The following is a 23448-nucleotide window of genomic DNA, read 5'->3' as shown; positions in this document are numbered from 1 at the left end:
TTTTCGTGTGAAAAATTTTAGGAGTTTTTTGTTTTTTTTTTTTTTTTTTTTTTTTTTTTTTTTTTTGGGGGGGGGGGGGGGCTAGCTGCCTTTATTTGACAGAGTGGACAGGAAACTAGGTTGTGAGAGCGAGGGAAGACATGCAGCAAAGGTCAAACGGCCAGGACTTGAACCTGTGATGGCCACATAGAGGACTGAAGCCTCCATACATGGGTCATATGCTTTACCCCTGCACCACCACCATACCCAAAAATGTTCCAAGAGTTTAATAAACCTCAATCTGCATACTAAAGACTCTGTTCAGAATACAATTAGAGTCTGATCAATGTTATTGATTTTGAATGCAGTCCAATTTTCTTACAAAAAAAGAAAATAATTTAAAAGTCAGATTGTGTTGTTAGTGTAGTTCTTCTGGAGTATCATACAGATATGTTTTCTTATGGTGCCTACACTGTGCACCATACAGGAAGATTATTTCTTTAATGAAAGGACATAAAAATAAAGAAAAACAGAAAGCATGGCACAACTGACATACATTTTTAAAGACTTTGTGCTGCTTTTTGACAGAATAGTGCATGAGCCATGTGGTATACAGGTATAGGTTCACATAGCCATCAGATTTCTATATTATTGTCGATTACACCAATAAGCTGTTCCATAGGATAAATCTTCTCTCTTTATATTGTAATGTCATTTTAATTTTAGGAAGAGGTTTAAAGTTTATATATATATATATATATATATATATATATATATATATATATATATATATATATATATATACGTTTTCTGAAACCAAAACATATGAATATGTGTCCTTGTATCAAATACAAAGAGAAAAAATGTAAAAGAATGAAATAAATGTATCCCTAAAATGATATGCTTAGGGATCTTAAACTTGCAAAACTGAATCCATTGTATACCAAACAAATTAAGCAACTAGAAAGAGTCTTTAGGATACCTAACCTATTTATCATTTAGATTTATTATCATTATCAAATGCTTGCAGAATTTTGGATAAAAACCCTACATATTAGGCCTTTCCTTGGTTATTTATTTGTTATTCGCCTAAATTAGAAGAAAAAGCTAAAGGTTAACATTTTGGGATAATGAAGACACGCCAGTAAAAAAAAAAAAAAAAGCGCTCAATTCTCAATTAGTAACGCCTCAAAGTGGCACAACTGCAGATCTTTCTGCTGACATTTCGCTTTAATCAATAAATAGCAACTAATAATAGCGTTTTAAGCATGGCCAATAGAGGAGGAGGCTACACGAAAGGGACCGTATACCGTCGCAAAAACAAACGCATGGTCAGTAGAGGCGGACACAAGCTGGAGGACCTGTGCTATATTTAACATCTAAAGCTTCAAACAGTTCCTCTTGCCTGAGGTGGGGAAAAAAAAAAAAAAACAATCAAAATATGAGGAAAAATTCATGCACTGCATATGCATTCTAGGAGCCCTTGTCAAGTGGAAACTGAATTCCTCTGAGTAACATTTACCAACCTGTTCTGCATTAAGCCTGCAGGGCGTGAATGACATGTAGGTGAGGGAGTTTGCATGAAATGAAACCGTTCGCAGGTGCCATGACCAATACTCAAATCTATCTATTTTTTCTAGGATGGTATTCATGAAATAACCCCCTTTTAAACAGAAAGAATAGGCGGTGTGGGTGTGCAGCCTGCATACTGCAGCGTTCAAGGGTATGGCAGTCAAATGTAAGCAGCATCTTTAGGTTAGATCAAGAGGCTGCGGACATGGAAGCGCACCCAATGCGCTTTGTTTTACGCAAAAAGGAAAGTACATAAAAAACCGGATAGTATATTTGAATAAATCCGCAGCTGGAGAGGAACGTACCTAAATGGCGATCTGTAGCTGTGCGGTGTCCTGCTTTCCTCTGGGAGAGATGTGGTTGCTGAGCTTGTGCGCAGCGCTGGATGCGCTCAGACTTCTTTTGACGTCAAGAAATCCAGACGTCTACGGACGTAGTGTACCATAAAATCACTAAGTGTTCTCTCAACAACACGGATCTGCAAAATTTAGTTTCTGGTCGTCGAGCCACCTTCTCTTAATATGGGAGGTGCATTCTTTCTTTCTATTTTTTTTTCTTAGACATCTGCTTGTGCAGAGTGTGTAGGTTCTGCACAGTTTTTAGGGGGATTTCAAAACAGGCACAGCGTTTCACTGTGAATAATGCATCAAACAGCAGCAGCAAAAGCAGCAGCAGCCACTGAGCAGAGAAAATCTTTACTTTTTTTTCAGAAGAAGATCATATTACAGAATAAATGTATTTCTCTTGATTAAACAGAATGTAAACCCCAATCTTAAGGTAACGCCTATTTTCCTTTTTTAACTGATTCAGACACTCCCACTCGTTTCTCTAAGTTAGAAAAGCCTGGGCACACTGTCAAAGATAACTTTATGTAAAGGGTGTGGACAGGCAAAACGTCTGTTGGAAGATGCCAAGAAAATGACAGATTATTGTTAAAAAAAAAGAAGTTGGTTGACAGCATGTTTAACTGGAATATGTGGAGGACTATAATAAATCAGAAATAAACATAATGAATAATAAAAACTTCAATAAGTAACGAAGCTATATCTGCACAGTTTATTGTTATTTTGGTCGAAAAGAATTTTAACTTTTTCGTTATTTTTGGTCTTTTGGAAAGTAAACACAGGAATGTCAATGGCAAAATGGTGTCAAAGATATTATGCTTATTTAGTAGTTTAACAGTGCAATTAATGGCTTCTGTGGTAAGATGTCTAAAAACAGATTGCAGCAACATAATGTTACATTTCAATGTGAGGGGATAATTTTTTAAGGACCATTAGCAGTTTGGGAGCACCGCTGCCTTAGGAGATCTGACTTTGAGTCTTTGGCTGAGGCCTCTAGGTGTTTCTATCTTTACTCACCACGGATGAGGGCGGAGGAGTTTTCTTCGGTACTCCAGCCTGACAGCTGGTTGGCTGGTCTTGGTCTCCCCGAGTCTCTAGGTATGAGTGAGAGTGTGCTAAGTTCTCCTGTATGTCCTTTTGTTGCTCTTTGTACTGATCAGGGTGTAACACACTGACTGAAAAAAAATAAATCTCTTTATGTTCAGCTTTAGATAAAACCTCAGTAAACATTGTTTACAGAATAACTTCAAACCATTTACAGATTATACTAGCCAAGGAAATCTACCTATGGATTTTAAAGGTGTTATTTGGTTAGTGAGTAAAATAACTAATTTTCTTTTTGCAGTAAAACATTCAGTTTTTTGTATTTGCTCTTATATTCTTTTAGCTGTAGTACCCCCTCTACACTCAAGGGGTCAGCACGTCCCACTGACAAACAAACACATTTTCAACTTCCGGACAGGAGTTTTCAAAGAAGGCTAGCTAGCAACATAGCTAGCTTTGACTGTTTTTTGCTCAGGGAATTAAAGTGACATTTTCCGAACTTCGGTAAGATATGCATCAAAAACGTAATATTTTGTTAGTTTTGGACTTCTTTATCTTTTGTGGAACTTTTGTTTAATTAACGTTCTTTTTCATAAAAGCAGCAAGATAACTAGAATGGGATGCTAGTAGCCGCTCATCGGTTTGCTTTGTTTCATTCTAGCCGTAGCAACCCGTTGAACGGTAGTTCCTGCTTTAACTTTGTTCTTGGTGGGGGCGTTAACAACGGATGGTCTCTTGAATTAATCTGATAACAGATTTTTATTCTTATTATTTTATTTGTTTGTTTTTCTGGATCTTTACTTTAGCTAGCGGGCTAGTCTGTTGTTAAAGCAGTCGGCAATGTCGGCGAACTCTAAGAGGAGAAGAGCCACCTCTCCCTGCAGCAGTGTCAGCGGAGGAGGAGATCCTGAGGATGCATCTTCGACCGCTGGAAGCGGCAGGAAGAAAAGGAAGATATCCAACGTCCCCCCTGTTGACACGGTGAGCGCGCTTTTTCATTGCATGATTACACTTAATCTGACTGGACTTGGTTTATCGTAAGTCCCGATCTCAACGGCTGAGTGTGTTTTCCTTTTGCCCCGTTTGTCCTCCAGATCGCTGTGTGCCATGAGCTGTTTAATGCTGTTAAAGACTACAAGGATGATCAAGGGAGGCAACTTTGTGAAGTTTTCCTTAGGGTACCAAAGAGAAGGTAATATTTAGAAGTCCAGCGCCTACTACTATAAACTTACGCTCCAAATTTATTGGTTCAGTCTGAGCAGCTTACTAAAATTTGCCTTGGTGACTTATGTAGCAAGCTGTAAAATATAGATAACATTTCACTTTAACTGTGTTTTACTTGACAAAATAAAAGATAAAACATTAGTAGGTATGTTAATATTACTTTTAAGGTAAGATGATTCATTTTCTTTTTCTTCTTTTTCAGGAATCAGCCTGATTACTATGAAGTTGTCTCCCAGCCAATTGATATGACAAAAATCCAGTACAAACTGAAGTCAGAAGAATACAATGAAGTGGAGCAGCTTACTGCGGACTTTCAGCTCATGTTTAATAATGCTAGAAATTTCTACAAGGTATATTTAATTTGAGATTCTCATCAGGAGTAAATTTGAACCACTTAACTTTGCTGCTATACAGGCTGTAAACAGCATTTGCTGTTAATATGAGCACGAATTTAGTTTTATCTTATTTTGTTTAACCTTTAAAAATAGTAAAATTTAGCCCATAAACTTCTTTTCTTGGTAAAAGCCCAACTATACTGCTACATCGGAACAGAGATTGGGAGCATCCAATTTGATTACAATATATTCTTAATCATAAAGAGGCCATTTTATAACAGAATGACATTTGGGGAAGGGATTGACTATGGGTATTGATGTAATCAAGGCTTTTAATGGGCATTGGAGATTTTATAATTAACTCTCTGCTCTGTACCAAATAGTCAATATGATTTAAATATCTGGTGTAGCGTAGAAAAAAATAAAATAGGATACACAGTGCTGTTTACAAAGAAACCAGCAGATAGACAATCATTTACAGTCATTTTAGCTAAATAAATAGTCCAAGTAAATAGAAAACATGAAATACGGTAATGCATCAGGAGAAGACGCTGTTCTTGAGTCTGTTATGCATTGAGTAGAGCTTCACTGCCTTCTATAGGGAGGGAGTTCAAACAGATACCATCTAGGATGGAAGGGGTCAGAGGACATTTTCGTTACCAAGCTAAGGAAGGTGGCATCATAGTCCAAGAATGGTGGCAGACTGTTGACAATGTGCTAGGCGGTTTTATTCACTCTCTGCGATGCCTTCCTGCCAGTAGCTGAGCAGCCACTGTGCCTCCCTCGCCACATTACCATGTGTGGGATAATGCCAGTAAACACAGCCTGTGCAAAAGAATTGTGACAGTTTTGATCTCTAATTTTTAAGTGTGACTAGTGTGGCTGCACATCTGATGTCCCACCTTATGCTTGTGTCTAATCAGAGTGACAGTGAGGAGTATCAAACAGCGAGCAAGCTGTGGGAAGTGTATTTGCAAACAAGGAATGAATTTGTGCAGCCTGGAGATGGAGATGAGGACGATGAAGAAGGTGACGACATGATGGCTAATCCAGGAATGTCAAATGAATATGAGGTAAGTGTTTGTGAAGTTGCTAATGTTTATCCGATTGTAACACAGCGACTACAATGACTTTGACAGACATGCGGTACTATTATTTATATTGTTGAACCTCTAACTTGCTTATTTGTATTTTAGACATCGGGTAGCAGTCTGAAAGAAGTGCTGGAGCAACTCTTGGAGGCCATAGTGTCACACACTGACCCCTCAGGCCACCTCGTCAGTGAACTATTCCAAAAACTGCCTTCCAAAGTGGTTAGTATTCAGACTTGTAATAATACCAGTTAATTGATCATACTTGCTTTCAGGGTAATAAAAGCACAACAATATCATGAGTTGACACATTAAACGTTCTGTATTCTTCTAATCTCTTTATGTAGCCTTGATTCCAAATTAAGGCCCCAAAGTATTATTTATTTCTTTTAATGCTGACATGTTTGATTGTTTTGTTTCACACCTTGTCTGTCCTTTGTAGCAATACCCAGACTACTATGCTATTATAAAAGAGCCAATCGATCTCAGAACGATTGCTCAGAGAATACAGGTAACCTGTTTACTCCTTTTCTGTTATGCTTTGCAAACAAACTTGTTTCACAGTTTTACATCTGCATACCGGTACTTGACTGTTTTACTTTATGTTAACAGATTGGATACTATAAAAGTGTTCATGCCATGGCCAAGGACATTGACTTGATGACCAAAAATGCCAAAACGTACAATGAACCAGGATCTCAGGTTTTCAAGGTGGAATCTTTTCTCTTTCATGATTTTGATATTTTAGTTGTTCCTAAAATAATCTAATCACGTTTTCCTATTTTACAGGATGCAAACACCATAAAAAAAGTCTTTATCCAACGCAAGACGGAACTCGAACATGCTGAGCCTACTAAATCTAGCATTCGTATCAGGTACTCGTATAGCTGCACTTCTTAAAACCACCAAATTACTCAGACAAATATGCTTTTAAATTTATGGCTCTCCTGCAGAAACCGCAAATCAGGACAAGCAGATCGCTTTTCTGGTGTCAGTGTTGCTCTTCATTATGGTTCGGAGAGCGAGGATGACCCTGTGCTTTCCGGTAAAATTCAGCAATTATTTTTGGACATGGAAAAAAAATAAAGCTACGTTCAAAAATAACAGTTCAAACTGTAAATGCTTACAGGCTCTGTCTGCTACGACGAGGGCGAGTCAGAGGCAGAGAGCCAGAGTTCAAGCATGGAGATGAGCAATCCAATCTTCCAGCTGTACGAAGCCGTGCGGGGGGCCCGGAACAGCCAGGGCCAGGCCTTCTCCGAACCTTTCCAGCAACTGCCGTCCCGCAGGGAGTATCCTGATTACTATCAGCAGATAAAACAGCCCATCTCGCTGCAGCAAATAAGGTTTACTACGTTTCGATTGACTTCATCGATTTTTCTTCAAATGATTGTTCTACTGGAAGTGTGTGTGGGCAAAAGGAGTTAAAAACAAGGTGCTACATTTACATTTTAGGGCAAAGATGAAGAATGGCGAGTATGACAGCGTGGAACAAATAGATGCCGACCTCAACTTGATGTTTGAGAACGCAAAGCGCTACAACATGCCCAACTCCAGCATATACAAACGAGCCTTTAGGCTGCAGCAGATTATGCAGGTAGTAATTAGTTGTTAAATGTGATATTAGTCCAAAACAACGAAAAATATTGAATAGATAACGTATTATGCGTCTCTTTCTGTTGTCTGTTTAGGCAAAGAAACGGGAGCTTCTGAGGAAAGATGAGGAAGATGGAGATAGCATTTTGTCATCTGATGCAGGAAGCGTCAAGAGGAAAAGGTTATAGGATCTTAATGTTAAGCATTCTTTAATCATTCTAAGTTGTTCATATCCTTTACGGTTTGTTGTTTTTCTACATGTGTCCAGCCACAAGAAAAATATCAAAAAGAACCGAATGAAAACGTTGTACGCAGCAGTGAGTGAAGCCAGGGAGGCAGCTACCAGCAGACGTCTGTGTGATCTTTTCATGGTCAAACCATCCAAGAAAGATTACCCTGACTACTATAACGTCATCCTCGAACCGATGGACCTGAAAACCATCGAGCACAAGATTAAAAACGAACGCTATGGCAACGAGGAGGAGCTCATAGAGGACATGAAGCTTATGTTTCGTAACGCTCGGCATTATAACGAGGAGGGATCTCAGGTCTGCAGCAAGACTTCTACTATAAAATATGAAACATTTATTTAGGGAGTTGCAGTTGCATTTAAAAACTCATTTTGAAGAGCAATACACTTTTCCGACGCTAGTTTTTGGGTTTATGCAGGTGTATAACGACGCAGACGTTTTGGAGAAGATACTAAAAGATAAGCGGAAAGAGTTGGGGCCACCACCAGAGGAGGAGGATGTGGGATCACCTAAATTGAAATTACGTAGGTGTCATCAGTGTTTGCCGTGTTTTAATTGACCTACAAGACAGACTGGATGTGCTGCAGTCAAATATATTCAATTCATACATACCCTTTGATATATTTTGCTAGTTGCAAATTTACAAATTTGTTTTCGTTGGAGATTTTTTTTTTTTTCAGTTTCTTTATTGGCTTAGCCCATTTACACTCCAGCGGTAGAAAACCTGGACTATTCTTTTATTCAAAGTTGACGCTTAGTCAACAAGAACTGTAAAAGGTCTTAAAATAAATCCCTCCTTTACTTTGGTTTTATAATGTTGAAGAATTGTTTTAATGTCAAACAAGAACACTTATTCAGTGTCAATACGATGTCACAGAAATAATGTTGGTTACTAACTCACTGGTTAATCAATTGAGTGTCTTATAAGTCCCTTTAAATTTAACTGAAGCATTTTTTTTAATTTATAGTTCACATTTTTGCGTGCATCAGAGTTTCTAGGTAATTCTAATTAGTAAGCCGCCTGAAGTAAAACTGTTAGTCAAAAGTATGCTAAGATGGAACTTTTCTACTAGAAAATAGTCAGATAGGTAAAGCATGAAGGAAGATATTATGTGGTATAACACCTTCCTATTAAGTATGATGGAGCAACTATGATGCTTTGGGCTGGTTCCTCTTCTAAAAGCCTCATTTTGTTAAATGAAATCATTAAAGTAGTAGGACATAGAAAAAACAATCTAGAGTCTTTGCCAGTAATTTAAAAATGGGTCATCTGTGGGTCTTTTAAAACCCCCACCAATATAGTGACCAAATGTACTATCTAATCTTAACATGTTATGATATAGCTCTTTCAACAAAAGAGGTTATTTTTGGGCTTTTTACACATCTTTATAAGGTGCGCCATCATATTTTGCAGAACTTTGCGACCTGCTTTGTGATTTCATAACGTTTTATCCGACATGTCTTTGTTTCACAACTCTCATTTGCAGTTTTAACACGGAGTTAAATTTTCTATCCCCAGGAAAGAGTGGCGCTTCTCCAAAGAAGTCCAAATACCTCACCCCTCTCCAGCAGAAATTAAATGAGCTCTACGACGCCGTCCGAAACTTCACAGACCGCCGAGGTCGCCGTTTAAGCACGATCTTTCTCCGGCTGCCGTCTCGCTCCGAGCTGCCCGACTACTACGCCACAATTAAACGACCCATCGATATGGAGCGCATCCGAAGCCACATGTTAACAGGCCGCTACCAGGATGTCGAAGCTCTGTTCGAGGATTTTGCTCTCATGTTCAACAACGCCTGCATCTACAATGAGCCAGAGTCGCTGATCTACCGGGACGCTCTGGTGTTGCACAGAGTGCTGCTGGAGACGCGGAAGCAGCAGGAGCGAGGGGAGGACTCCGGCCCTCCTCCCATGGGACCCCTGGTGCGAGAGCTGATCAGGAATCTGTTTGTGTCGGTAATGGGCCACCAGGATGAAGAGGGCCGATGTTACAGTGACTCTCTGGCTGAGATCCCTGCTGTGGATCCGAGCGCCCCTGAGAGGCCGATGCTTAACTTTGACATCATCAGGAATAATGTGGAGCGGGGTCTTTACCGGAGACTGGACGTTTTCCAGGAGCACGTGTTTGAGGTGCTGGAGAAGGCGAGAAGGCTGAACAGGTATGGAAACTTAAATAATAAAAAAAAAAAAACATAAAATGTAAGTCCCTCTGAAAATACCTTTAATTTCAGTATGTAAAAAACATTTTTTTGAGAAAAAATGAGTTTATGATGAAAAATCTTAATGGTAAAATTTATGTCTTCCAGTTATTTGTCAAGGGTGGATTTTTATTTATTTACATATTTTGTATGCTAGTTTTACAATAACACTTAAATCAACTTTTGACTGTACTGTGTAACCCCAAGCTGTTGTATTCTTAAAAGCAGAGTTTTAAGTAAAGCAGATGTTCTTTTGCAGAGATGATTGTAATTGGGTGGTTTATCTTTCACCACAATCTTTACATTCACTCACTGATATACTTTAGTTGATAAATAAAACATTTGTTTAGAGTTGTGGTGATCTTGTTTGTAAATATCAGAATGATATTAACTCATTATCATGTTTTTACTTACTTGATTCTAAATAGTCTTTAGTTGAAAATAGTGTTTCTTGTTTACATTAAAATGGCCACATCGTCTTGGATCATAACACAAATACGGAAATGCAGCTTAAATGTTTTCTGATATTTAATGTTGTCGATAGTAATATGTCTTATTCATTTAATTTAGCTTGCTGTTTTGACTCATGTTTTTCCTTTTGCTTTACTTTTGGAAGCTGTATCTTGTGGTTGAAGATACCTTTTTTTTTCCACTTAACAGGACTGACTCTGAGGTGTTTGAGGATGCTGTTGAGCTTCATCAGTTTTTTATAAAGATCAGGGATGAGTTATGCAAGAATGGAGAGATCTTACTCTCCACTGCCCTCAATTACACGTTAAAGCACCTGCACAACGATGTGGAGCAGGACAAGAGGGAGAAAATCCCTAAAGAGATTGAGGAAGACAAGCAAAAAACAGAGGAAGAGGAGGAAAACAAAGGTTTGTAAATGTTTGTCTCAGTATGGGGTGCTGTGGTGATGCAGGGGCAAAGCACAACCCACATATTGAGGCTTTTGTCCTCGTGCCGGTGGTCGCAGGTTCGTCTCCTGGCCCGGAGACATTTGCCGCATGTCTTCCCCCTCTCTCATTACCCTCTTTCCTGTCAAAATACTTTCAAATAAAGGCCACTAGAGCCAACAAAACCTTTGAAAAAATGTTTGTCTCAGTATGGTGGAGATGCACCAACACCCCATTTCCTGGTTGTAACCAGTTTCTGGCTTGATAGAAAGAATGACTGCAAAACAAAAAAAATAAATAAATCAATTTATGTTATTTGACTTGGTGATCACAAATTAGAACCAATTGAGGAAAAAAATGGCAAATTCTGACCCCTGTCACTTGGTTGCTGCATAGCTTCATCACAATGATGTGAATAAGACTAAGCTTTTTTTTTTTTTTTTTTTTTTTTTCCGCCCCTTTAACTCATTTTTTTGGGTCTCACTTACAGAGGCGAAGAAAGCAGAAGACTTGCAGAAAGGGGCATGGCAGTCTGAATCAGAATCAAAGATTGTTTACAGTGAGGAATGTAGCTTTGAGAACAGAACTTACCATGTGGGCGAGTTTGTTTATGTGGAACCATCAGAACCAAACCTGAAGCCTCATGTTGTCTGCATCGAACGTTTGTGGGAAGATGAAACAGGTAAAAATTCTACTTTTTACCACTTAATCTGCTCTCGGGAAATAAACCATTGATACCCTTGTTTCAGTCTACTGAACAAGGGTTTTGAAAAACTCTGTGTTTTACTCTTTCTTTACTTTTGTGTCGGAAGGTGGGAAATGGCTCTACGGCTGCTGGTTTTACAGGCCTAGTGAAACTTTTCATTTGGCCACACGCAAGTTTCTGGAAAAAGAGGTCTTCAAGAGTGACTACTACAACAAGGTTTCCATTAGTAAAGTTCTTGACAAATGCATGGTCATTTTTGTGAAGGTAAGACTGCTCTAAAATGAAAATATCAATGAAAACCAGATTTTTTTTATTCAATTATCAAATGTATTTATTAGCAACCTTCTGCTTTGTGTAGGATTATTTCAAGATGCAGCCTGAGGGCTTTAAACCAGAGGATGTGTATGTGTGCGAATCACGTTATGCTGCCAGAACCAAGTCCTTCAAGAAGATTAAAGTTTGGGCCATGCCGGAGAGTTTTGTGAAACTCGTACCCCGAGAAGTTCCTCTTCCTGTTGTTCGTGTAGCGTCAATGTTTGCCAAACCTGACCTGGAAAAAATGGCAATGTCATACACTGGCCATGGCAATTTTATTGAAAAGGTCAGACGATGTCATGTTTTCCTGAATTAAATACTGGAAATTAAGGTTTAAAGATTTTGCATACATTTATTTACAATAGCAAAATTAGATTTTTTTGTTTTTTTTGTAAACTTTAAAGAACAACTGTTTATTAGTGTACCTCAGAATTATGAAACTGGAGTACTTGCTCTGCAGGGAATCTCACTTTAAAGTGTAATCTTGTAGTTGAAGTAATGAGAAAAAGGAAAATTGATTTCCCTCATGTATTGTTACCCAGCAAAAACATTTATTATTTTCCATGTCCTACAGAGGATTAATTAACTCCTAAGGTAGCTCCCCACTTCCTGACATGGGACAGGGTGACTAAGGAGTTGTCATTTCTGTGTACAAAACATTATGAAAGTATAAACATCTCTTCTGTGTACATTCATGAATTAACTTAGGAGAGAGAAGACGTCCCTATGGAGATGAGTGGAACTGAACCAGGCTGCCAGTACTATGAGCAGTTACGCTTCAACAACGTGTGGTTTAAAGTGGGTGACTTTGTTTACATCCAATCACATGGTTTGTCAAAACCTCGGGTTGCCAGGTGGGTGAAAGTTCACCATTCAAGCAGTTGTTAAGGAAATAATGTTTTAATTAAGGCTGATCCTGTTTAAAGATGATGTAGTTATTGATTGATTATATTTTTTGACTCTGCAGGTTAGAAAAGCTGTGGGTACAGAATGGAACTACCTTTCTCTTTGGACCCATCTTTATTCATCCAGAGGAAACGGAGCATGAGCCCACAAAAATGTTCTACAAGAGAGAAGTGTTTCTGAGTCATCGGGAGGAGACCCTGCCCATGTCTTGTGTCATGGGTACTTTCTTTTAAAAAAAACTCTTTCTGAAACTTTAGTTCAGTAATTTATGTGCAATCATTCAGACCATTAGTATCCTGATTCCCCAGCCACTTGCTTAGATTAAGAAGCTAATTGACTGATTACACACCTAATGTCTTAGAGGCAGTCCCCTTTTCCCCCTCGCGTATTTTCTTCACATTGTAGTATATGTGATCCCCAGAACAGTGGTGATAAAGCTTACATTTGAGTGTTAGTATAATTCAATAACAATATTTCTTTCTCTCTGTCAGGTAAATGCATGGTGTCCTCTTTTAAGGACTACCTGTCCAACAGACCCACTGAGTTTGCAGAGGAAGACATCCTACTGTGTGAGAGCCGTTACATTGAGACAGAGAAGACAATGAAAAAATTCAAGGGTTTGAAACGGTTCTCGTACACCTCCAAAGTGGTGGAGGATGAGGTCTATTATTTCAGGTTTGGGAACCAAGTCATATTATTTGATTTCCTAATGGAGCCAATTTGTTCCCATTTGTTTCACCTTTCGTTTGTTTTGATATCTTTTACAGGAAGCTGATAGTGCCGCAAAAGGAGGCTTCACCCTTCTTGGACAAAAAAATAGATGAGCTTGAGGTGAAGCTGGCTGACATGGAAGATGGAGATGATGACATGGATGACATGGATGAGGATGAAGACGCTCCAACGACGCCCTCTATGCCTCAGATGCAATCCTCTCTTACAAGTGACATGGACATTTTGTCCTACACACCTCAGGTATTCATACACTTCTAAAGACCCTAACCCTAACAAAACTACATTTTATTTTACAATCAGAAGCTTCAACTTCTTACTGCTGATGTTACAATGGAGCCTTTTGTTTTTTCATTTATTATTAAGGCAACTCCCAAGGTAAAAGGCTTGGCAAAGAAGGAAGGAGCCAAGAGAAAGATCAACATGAGTGGCTACATTCTGTTCAGCAGTGAAGTGCGAGCAATCATCAAAGCTCGACACCCCGATTACTCTTTCGGGGAGCTGAGTCGTCTTGTTGGCACGGAGTGGAGAAACCTTGAAGCTTCTAAGAAAGCTGAATATGAAGGTGAATCATTAGGACCTGAGAGCCGGATCAGGGTCAGTGCGTTAGCACACGTCAACCGAGAAACTGTTTTTATGTTTCAGAGCGTGCTGCTAGGATAGTGGAGCAACAGGAACGTGACAGGCCCTTCAAGCAAGGTTCCCCTAGAGCAGGTACCCCTGTAGGGGCACTGATGGGGGTGGTGCCTTCGCCTAGCACTATGGGAATGATAAACCAGTCCATGACACCTGTGTCAGGTAACCCCTCTCAGAGACAGCACGAGTGTTTGACAAAAAGGCAGCAGGAAAATGAGGCTGGACTGTTTGAAAACCTTGACCTTCCTTTAACATTTTAGGCCTGTTTTGACATAAATCCACATTCTGGAAGCATTTCATTTCTTCTTTTGCTTCTGTTACATATTTTATATTGTCATCATCTCCAGTTTTATGTGTGATTTTGCATGACAGTGATTGCATGATTGACTTTTTAACCAGGAATGTTTTGTTATTAAGTTTTCCATTTAATATACAGTTTTTTTTTTTTGTTTTAACATTCATTCATTTTCAAACATGTGCATTGTCAGCCCCTTTCACACACTGCATCTTCAGCATTACCAGTTTTTGCCAATTAGGTGTAATTTTATTTTCTAATAGTTCACACAAAGCTTTTCCTTATTCCTCATTCATGCATGTATGCATGTTTTTTTTTTGTTTTTTTTTTTTGTTTTTTTGCAAATGCTGACCCAACGAGAGACAGAACATTTTTCAGTCTACTTGAAATGATCAGTTTGGGTTAAATGAAGGAACTTTATGCTCACAAATGATTCCTAAGGTCATATCAGTGTTATGGCTTTTTACTCCCTGCTTAAGCTACACTGCCTGTCCAGGAAAGATTACACACACCATTATTTTTGTTTGACCGCCTTTAGCTCTGATTACGTCGTACATTCACGATGGCTACGAAGTGATAACGTTGCTAAATCAGACAAACTGCAGTGACAGCAGATCGTAGTATTGCTACACATGCTTTTGTTCTGTTAATGCTAAGCATTATGCTGCCTGGTAAATTAAAGTCTTTTGTTGTGATTAGCCTCACTAATCAGTTTTTCTTTAGACTACACAACTGCCCAGAGTTTCTTTTCACATTGTGCAAGTGGAGACAGGCTTAATGTCACTATTGAAAACTTGGCAAAATCTGTCTTCATTGCCTTTTTACCTTCATAGAATTCATCCATGATGCTTGCATATAAACTGAAGTGCTCAGCATATTTTTTTTTCGGGGTGGGGGGACAATAAACTGCCACACTTCCCATCCAGTGTAATTCTTAAATAGGGAGGAAACTTGACTGAAACATAAACAAATGTTCTGAAGGTGCATGTGTGAAAAGGGCAAATGTGTGTAGTAGCAGTAGTGCATGTTGTTTTAGAGTCAGCTGCATGTAACTTATGCATGAATGTGTTGTGCTCTCCTCGCCTTCTTCCCAAAGGCATGATGGGAGCTTACGGCCCACCTTACATGCCCATGCAGGGCCCCCACGAGGGTTTGCTGAGTGTGGCCCCAATGCCACCTCACCCCGCAGGGGGTCCTAACCTGCTTCCTCACCATCTCCACCAAGGCATGCCAGGGTATCCGAGCATGCCACATCAGGGTAAGGGCCCGACTGTCCTAGCCACACCTGCTCAGTCACATGCGGTGGTGTCTCTCCTGCTGGAGGGGTTTACCTGGTCCACAGGCTGCAAAGCCTGAGCTACACACGGAGCTGAGAAAGCTGCCCGCTCTCAAACAGCCTACATTCACTCACTTAACACACCTAATGTACAACATTCATATTCATACACATATTGCATGATAGAGCTGATACCAGATAACTAACATTTAACTGATATTGATAGACTAACAATTGTAGAAGTTGTTGTAAGTCCTAATGTAAAGGAAATCCAGCAATAAGAACCGACTCAGGGGTCTTCTTAAACCTAATGCAAGTTATGTCTTAAATTAGGTATGATGGGAGCTGGTATCAATGGCATGGCAGGAAGTCCTGGGCAAAGCAACTTCATTCAACAGGTGAGTGTTTTTTTTTTTTTTTTTTAAGTAAATAATCATATTTAGTGTGTTTATGGTCATATTGATTCCTCATTAGCTGCACTTAAATGGAGAAAGCGGTTATCGTAGTGATCCAACAATGTTGGGATTAACGTTCAGCTTTGATTTATTTTCTATTTCTTTCAAGCCTGGCATGTTCAGTCCTGGACAGCATGCTCCTCCTCCATATCCAGGACAGGGCCAGCCGTCTCATTTGCAGCCGACTACTCCGATGTTTGTGGCACCACCACCAAAAACACAGAGGGTGCTCCACTCAGAGGCCTACCTGAAGTACATAGAGGGATTAAATTCTGAGTCAAACACTGTCAGCAAGTGGGATCAAATGCTGAAAGGTGCTTCTTTCTGCTCCCTTTAGGCTTGTATCTGTTTGTTTGTGTAAATTCTATGAATTAAGTTGCAAGATCTACATTTTTAGTATTTTTTTTCTGGATCAACAAAACTTAAAATATGTCATTTTCATGTTTTTACACACTTCAATAAACATGTGTATGTGGTTTTGCTTGTTTAGTTTTCAGATGTTTCATACCCCTTGATTTTTTTCCACATTTTATTGGACTGCAACCACAAATTTAAAAATAAAGTTGTGCGTAATCCTTAGATGGAAGGAGATAGATACAAGGTTTTCAGTTTTTTCCCCTCATAAAAATCTGAAAATTGAGGTGTACATCTGTATTCAGGCCCCCTATGTTAGTATTGTGGAAACCACTTAACTCAAGTACCAGCTGCAAATCTTTTGGAGTCTGTTTCTATAAGCCTTGCTCATATAGAGAATAAAACGGTTGTATGTTAAGTCATTGTCCTAGTAAAATGTGAATCTCTCCCATGGTCTCAAATATTTGGTGGCTTCAAAAAGGTTTTCTTCGAGATATGCCTTGTACATATCTGCATCCAATTTTCCATCAACTATGAACACCTTTCCTCTCCCATCACCATATGGGGTTGTAGGAATGATGTATTCAAGTTCTTGGTTTTCTATGAAACCTAGCACCTGCATGTAAGCCAGAAAGTGAAGCTTTAGTCTCATCTGACCAGAACACATTTCCCTTCTTATTTGTGATTGCGCCATTCTCTTTGTATATCCACATGATTGGTGTACAGTGCTCCATGGGATTTTCAAAGCTTGGAATGTATACTTCTTTGTGTTGGCCTCTGACATAAAATCTCAGTGAAAAACGACTTGAAGGCTGTTGTGGTAACGCAAAATGTGGAGAACTTCAGGCAGTTTGAATATATTTGCAAACCATTGTTTAAATCGGTAAATTCTTTCCTTTACAGCTCAAAGACGTGATGCCCACCTGACCAAAGAGCAGGAGAGTCGGCTTCCTGCACACTGGCTGAAGAGCAAAGGAGCTCACACAACCATGGTGGACGCATTGTGGCGTTTGCGTGACCTAATGTTGAGAGATTCTCTGAATATCTGTCAGGCATACAACCTGTAACCTCCCACATAGAACCACTCACCTCAGTAACGACTCTTTATCCTCATGTTCTTAAACTGCTAGACCATAGAAGCAATATTTTATAGTGAGTAATGACCACTTTTATATTTATCAGCTTAAAAAAATGGACTTCATAGTGTGTGTTTTTTAATACAATTTGGAATAATAGTGACGCTAAGCCTATAATTTTATTTTAAGTTTTTCTTTTTTTGAAGTACTTGTGCAACCAAAATAAAATTATGATCTCCTTCTACCTGCTGTAGGTCTATTTTTAATGCGTTTCTAAATTATTTTGGATTCTATTTGAAGTACTTCCTGTCTGATGTTGTCATATCCTGGAGAGAATTAAGTCTGTGCCATTCTCTTTAGTGTTTGCCCTGTCCTCCCAATGTTCTCCTCTTAGCCGCCCGCATTTTGACAATAAAATAACACACCGAGGCTAGAAACTGGAACCAAGAAAAAAAACAAGTCACTTTAAGTCATCAGTTCGTATGGACTGATTTAAAATCTGAAGACAAGGAGCGACTAGGTGAGGTTGATTTTCTGCTCAGAGTTGTCGGCATTAGCCACATAGCTAGCGGCTTTGATTCACTGCTATAGGAGTCGCCGGTAAATTAAACATCAGACCTGATTAGTAGAGAAATGTCAAGCTTTGTGCTCATCTATTACGGGTTTGTCGTCACATCTACACTATCTTTTGGAGATGATGGCTTTTGATTCTGCGAAAATTAAATCGGTGGTGGCTTTGCAGCGAGAAAGCTGCTTTGCTAACATTGTTTTAGTAGCAAACCGGCGGCCTGATTTATTTTGGGAACTTAAATATGTTTTTAGCTGACAGTAGTATTTTCTAAAGACAGGTTGCATAATCGCTCAAAATAATGTAGTTGACCTTTATTATGTTTCTGCAAGTGCTTTGCGTCCCTGTATGCGTCAGCTAACTGGCTAGCATACAGGTTAATCTCATAGGAACAGAAACAATTAAGGTGACATTTCATCTGCAAGTCGGGTAATTTCAGGTAAGGTTCGACAGACTGACATTTGTGAATTAGCGCTTAAAATGTGACTGAAATCGGAGTTTTAACGCCCAAATATACATTTTTAGACCGCGTAGAAGCGCCAGAGCACGCACAAGATGCGTGACAAAAGAAAATTAATGTCTGGAGGAAAGACTGATGAAATCCAGTTAAGCAGTAAAAAGCTTATAAGTCTCTTTGCTCAGATTTTTCATCATTAAGGCAGGAGGAGAGCTTTCACCTCTACAAAAGGTGCATGTCATCTACTGCAGCATTTATTCATTGGGTAATTTAGATTAATGCAGAATTTAAACAATTTTAGAAACTGTAGGACTGTAATCCATCAACCGCCTCATTGCAATAGTATCCAGAAGTACTGGGTCAGCTGTACAGGTAACTGAATTCAGGTGTTTCAGCCACTATCGTGGTCACAAGTGTATAGAGTCAATCACAGGTGAGGGGTGTCAAACTCTGGTCCCTGTAACTTTGAGATGTCCTTAGTTGAACACATCTGAGTCAAATGCCTAATATTACCTACTCAACATGCAGTCAAGTTCTCCAGAATCCTCCTAATGAATCTTATTATTTCAATCAGGCGTGTTGAAGGAGAAGCTCATCTAAAGGTTGCAGGACACTGACTCTTTGACGACTGGAGTTTGACACCTATGAGTCCTGGGCCTGTATTCTCAAAGAGTCCTTGGACTAAATGTAGCTCCTAATACTTAGAATTTCTGGAATTTTTAAGATTTTCTTATAATTGTACCTCAGTAAAGTCATTCACAAACCGCCATAGGCCTAACCATAGCTCTTAATGTGACAAAATGTTAGCAGTAGAAAGAACTTTTAGAGAGCCTAAGAGTGTCTTCAACAGGAAAGACTGACAAAGGAGAGATATTTTCCGTAAAATAGAGCTGATGCTGCGTGGCAATGAATTTTAATTATGCGGGGGTTTTTTATCACGATTTCATTATATGCTTGGTTAATGTCTATCAGCTGATTACTAGGAGTGTATTTGCTTTCTTTTTTTCTCTTATTTTGTGTGTCAACCAATCGCAGTCAAAACTTGACCTTATTGATTTCAGAAAAAATCAAGAAGTAGATTGATCGTAGTGCAAAGCATCAGGTGCAGGGATGCACACATCCACTGGTCTGTAGAGGATCTTGTCTGGGTTGCTAAGAGAACCGACCATTTCATCCTGCATTTTGCAAAGTATGATGCTTCATAAACGGATGATTATTTGTTTTAGTTTGTTTTTAGAAACAACTTAAAAGAGTTTGTAAATGAACTTGATTGGCCTGTAAAAAGTCCTTATCTCAGCCTGTTGAAACACCTTTGGCGTGATTTGAAGTGCTCTGAATGCGGTGCTACTATTTTTATTTTTTTATTTTTTTTTCCTGGAAGATGTTGTATTATTTCCCACTCTGCAGATTTCTCGTCTTGACTTCAGCATCAGAGCAAAAGAATGTCTCAGCTCCAGTTTCAGTGTCCGCCTAGCGCCATTCCTGCTGCCTCTGCCCCGCTGCAGCTGGGGCAGCCGCAGCCTGGCTACAGCATCCCGTGCGCTACAGGCGCCCTTCCATCAGAGAGCGCCAGCCAGCCAATCAGAAGCTCTGCTCTGCCCGCTGGCTCCGCCACTCCCTATAACACCGCCACAGGTTTGCTTGCCTTAAAATATATTTTAGTCTCCTGAAGGATGCTGATGCATGTCAATAAATGAAAAAAAAAAAAAAATCTTTGACAATGCATTGTTTTACCATTTCACTTGAAAAAATTAAACATAGTGATATATTTCACTATTTTTTTTGTGAATGAAAATTCAGTTTCTCATTTAATTAGGACATTAGATGAGGCCAATAACATGAATATACACTGCATGGTAAATGCTCACTTCTCGACTGGGGCTCCTTTTATTGTTGCAGTTTTTTATGGAGGTGACCATAAAAAGCATTTTGTTTTGTCTTGTGCAATATTCAAAATTTTTACAGAACTAATTTTGGTTTTTGTTGGGTTTAAGCCATGATCATCAAAGTTAACGTTAAACTCTTGAAACAAATAACCCTTTATGTACTCAGATCTCCTGAATTGAAATATTTCAACAAAGGGACCTTTTAAGTGTTTAGGACCGTGTTAGGTGGTTGGTTGTGAGTGATTTATTTTGTTTTCTTCTAGTTTACAACATGGCAAACCCTAAAGAGAAGACCCCCATGTGTTTGGTGAATGAGTTAGCCCGTTTCAACAAGATCCAGCCCGAGTACAAGCTTCTTTCTGAGCAAGGACCAGCTCACTCCAAGGTACACGTCTCATAACAGAATTCAGTTCTCCGACTTGTTTTGTGCCTTTTTATTCTAATGAAGCAATTTTCCCTTCAGATTTTCTCGGTGAGGCTCACACTGGGAGATCAGTACTGGGAGGCCGAAGGAACCAGCATCAAGAAAGCCCAGCATTCGGCTGCTGCATCTGCCCTCGCCGAGACTACGCTTCCCAAACCCACAGCGAGGACGCCCCGCAACACCGGCAGGAACCCAGGTGGGCCGCTCAAACCTGCTCCGGCCCAATCTGAGCAATCATTTTCATAGAGGAAAATGGACACATGGATTTTATCTTAAAGGAGTTTTCTGCTCTTTGCCTTACAGTAGATGGCAGCACACACACCATGGAGTTGAATGCACTTTGTTTGAAGCTTGGTAAAAAACCCAACTTTAAACCCATTGACCCATACCCGGGTATGCGACCACCAAGCTACAACTACAGTGTCCGCGCTCCAGGACCTTACCAGCGCTCTATGCAACAGTGAGTTTACATCCCAGGGGAAAAAAAAAAAAAAAAAATCAATAAAATGTTTCCATAATTGTCATCTGCAGTTGGTTGTAAACTCTCTCATTGTGTCCAGGTACTACTATCCATTTCCTCCAGTGGGACCAATAATTTACCACATGGAGCTTTCCGTCGGGAGCCAGCAGTTCACTGGGAAGGGACGGACGCGGCAGCAGGCCAAACACGACGCCGCTGCCAAAGCCTTGAAAGTGCTGCAGAAGGAGCCAATGCTGCAGCAGTCGCCAGTGGTGAGAAAAGTAGAGCAGCTCAGCATGAAAAGGCTTTTATGCGGTGCTAGATGGAGACTCACAACTTTTCTATTTTTAATGTTGTTTTTGACAGATGAACGGAGAGCCCGAGGAGGAGGAGAACTTGAACAAATCAGAAATAAGTCAAGTGTTTGAAATTGCTCTGAAAAGGAACCTACCCGTCAACTTTGAGGTTCGAATGGATTTGCTGTTCTCGAAGATCCAGCTACGTAGGAATAAGAAGGGATTGTGTGTCAAATATATATTGTTACATGGGAGATTGCTGTTTTTCCCCCCCCCCACACAGATTTTAAAGGAAGAAGGGCCTCCACACATGAAGAGTTTTGTAGTGCGCGTTGTAGTCGGGGAGTTCGTGGGAGAGGGTGAGGGCAAAAGCAAAAAGATTGCCAAGAAGCTGGCAGCCGCCGCAGTGCTGGTGGAGTTAAAGAGGCTCCCTCACATACCCAGCGTGGAGAAGAAGCTGCCACGCATCAAAAAGAAAACAAAATCTATAATCAAGGTGATGCAACTTTTAACTCTGGTTGGGATTAGTCAGAAGAGGCCTAAAGGCTGCTCATAAGGTAACGATTTATCCATCGTGTCAACAGCTGCAGACCAGCCCCGAGTATGGCCAGGGGATGAATCCCATCAGCCGCTTGGCTCAGATCCAGCAGGCCAAGAAGGAGAAGGAGCCGGAGTACAGCATGGTGACAGAAAGAGGTCTGCCGCGGCGCAGGGAGTTCGTCATGCAGGTGAATCATCTGCAGTCTGAGGCATGCCGGCAGCCGCGCTTCTGTTTGCGCTTCTTCTTTGCTTGTTCGTTCTCTGTGGGACTTTTGGTGATTTCCACCGTCTGTTGCAGGTGACCGTGTGCGGCCAGACGGCAGAGGGGCTGGGGCCGAGCAAGAAGGTGGCCAAGAGGAATGCAGCTGAGAAAATGCTGGAACTGTTGGGATATAAAGTGCCTCAGCCTCAACCTCCCAAACCAGCACTCAAATCTGATGAAAAGGTACTGCTCAGTTTTCAAAAAGAAAAAAAAAAAAGTTTCATGAATGTATTCATTTTAAAGGAAACGCAGCACAGCTTTTACAACATCTCCTTTTCTTTTGTCGAATTAGTTTTTATTAGTGTCCCAAGTGGAAAATGTTTGAAACGGATAGAAATCAAGGCCAATGCAGCTCAGAACTTGCCCAAAGGGATGACATCACCTACAAAAACCTAGGCTTGTTCATTGACCACCTACAAAAAACAGTGATTATAACGGCCTAAAGTAAATGTAACTTAACTGTGGAACTCGCCTTCTGAAATTGAACTACGCAATCCGTGACTGTTGGCAGATATTTCGTAGTGACAGAGAGCTCCAGAAATAAGTTGGGCTCGTGGAGCACATTTTCTGAGTTGCCTGTGGTTATCTCTGGGATGATGGCTGCTGAATCCACGCCAGTAGAGCTTTCCCTCATCGCCATGACGTGATCTGTAACGTTTCCTCATCCCTCAGCTTTGGGGGAAGGTTCTTTCCTAAAAGCAAAGGCTCCTGATTGTTTGGTATCGCTGAACGAAAAGGGTTTTGAACGGAAACTTTATTTTTGGTGGATGACGGGTAATCCATCCTTTTCACTCATTGGCATATTTGATGTTTTATATCAAAACAATGAGTAGTTTTGTTCTGTTGCTTTAGGCGGCTCTCCCTTTTACAGGGGCACGTCTCCAAAAGGCTCTTTGCTCTTTGTTAGAAGAGTGTTGGAAAATAACCTCCGTTATTTGAAACCAGGTGGATTTATATATATATATATATTTACGTTTTTAACATTTTTAACTCCCATGGCTCTAAAATGATATGTGCAATTTAATGTTATAAATCCCAGTAAAACATATGTATGTGACTTGATATTTTTTCATTCAGACGCCAGTGAAAAAGTCGTGTGATGGGCGCAAAGTGACCTTCTTTGAACCAGGTTCTGCAGAGGAGGCGTCTGCGGGTAAGTCTCCATTAGAGTCGCCTTGAATGGGTTTAAAAAAAAAAAAAAAAAAAAAAAATCACAAACATTTTTTTCCCCGGGGGTTTATGTCCGGCTCCAAGGGGGGGGGCTTCCGCTTTCCTTT

General features: G+C 40.0%; 2 protein-coding genes and 1 long non-coding RNA gene across 3 annotated transcripts in view; 2 read left to right on the top strand and 1 right to left on the bottom strand.

Annotated features, from left to right (window-relative positions):
- Window positions 1-2213, bottom strand: part of LOC106940860 (uncharacterized) — a 27181-nt gene extending 24968 nt beyond the window's left edge. Inside the window, exon 1 of the long non-coding RNA XR_001423214.1 lies at window positions 1857-2213. This is a non-coding gene — a long non-coding RNA (uncharacterized LOC106940860). The remainder of the gene's footprint in view (window positions 1-1856) is intronic.
- A 1108-nt stretch (window positions 2214-3321) lies between these two features.
- On the top strand, window positions 3322-17725 carry LOC106940863 (protein polybromo-1-like). Its single transcript, XM_015023719.1, has 30 exons — window positions 3322-3443; window positions 3746-3920; window positions 4034-4131; window positions 4366-4513; window positions 5422-5571; window positions 5695-5811; window positions 6032-6100; window positions 6202-6300; window positions 6379-6464; window positions 6543-6634; window positions 6719-6935; window positions 7045-7186; window positions 7281-7366; window positions 7454-7733; window positions 7855-7960; window positions 8956-9595; window positions 10295-10512; window positions 11021-11212; window positions 11343-11500; window positions 11595-11837; window positions 12260-12405; window positions 12519-12676; window positions 12949-13132; window positions 13225-13429; window positions 13553-13751; window positions 13832-13984; window positions 15214-15375; window positions 15727-15791; window positions 15958-16162; window positions 17106-17725. The coding sequence occupies exons 2-30, from the start codon at window positions 3780-3782 to the stop codon at window positions 17267-17269; spliced, it is 4923 nt and encodes a 1640-aa protein (XP_014879205.1). The 5' UTR covers window positions 3322-3443; window positions 3746-3779; the 3' UTR covers window positions 17270-17725.
- stau1 (staufen double-stranded RNA binding protein 1) lies at window positions 17632-23443 on the top strand (the record flags this gene model as incomplete). The annotated part of the gene is made up of 12 exons (XM_015023718.1): window positions 17632-17798; window positions 19711-19938; window positions 20453-20574; window positions 20653-20809; window positions 20917-21073; window positions 21174-21345; window positions 21440-21538; window positions 21653-21865; window positions 21954-22097; window positions 22208-22354; window positions 23249-23325; window positions 23419-23443. Coding segments are annotated over exons 2-12 (1506 nt in total), but the record flags the coding sequence as incomplete, so codon positions are not given.
- Window positions 23444-23448: the final 5 nt, after the last annotated feature.

This window comes from Poecilia latipinna, unplaced genomic scaffold (assembly GCF_001443285.1).
Source record: "Poecilia latipinna isolate Pla-1442-1.1 unplaced genomic scaffold, P_latipinna-1.0 Scaffold3396, whole genome shotgun sequence".
NCBI lineage: Eukaryota > Metazoa > Chordata > Actinopteri > Cyprinodontiformes > Poeciliidae > Poecilia > Poecilia latipinna.
Note: the sequence above shows the minus strand (reverse complement) of the source record. Positions and strands in the feature narration are given on the sequence as shown.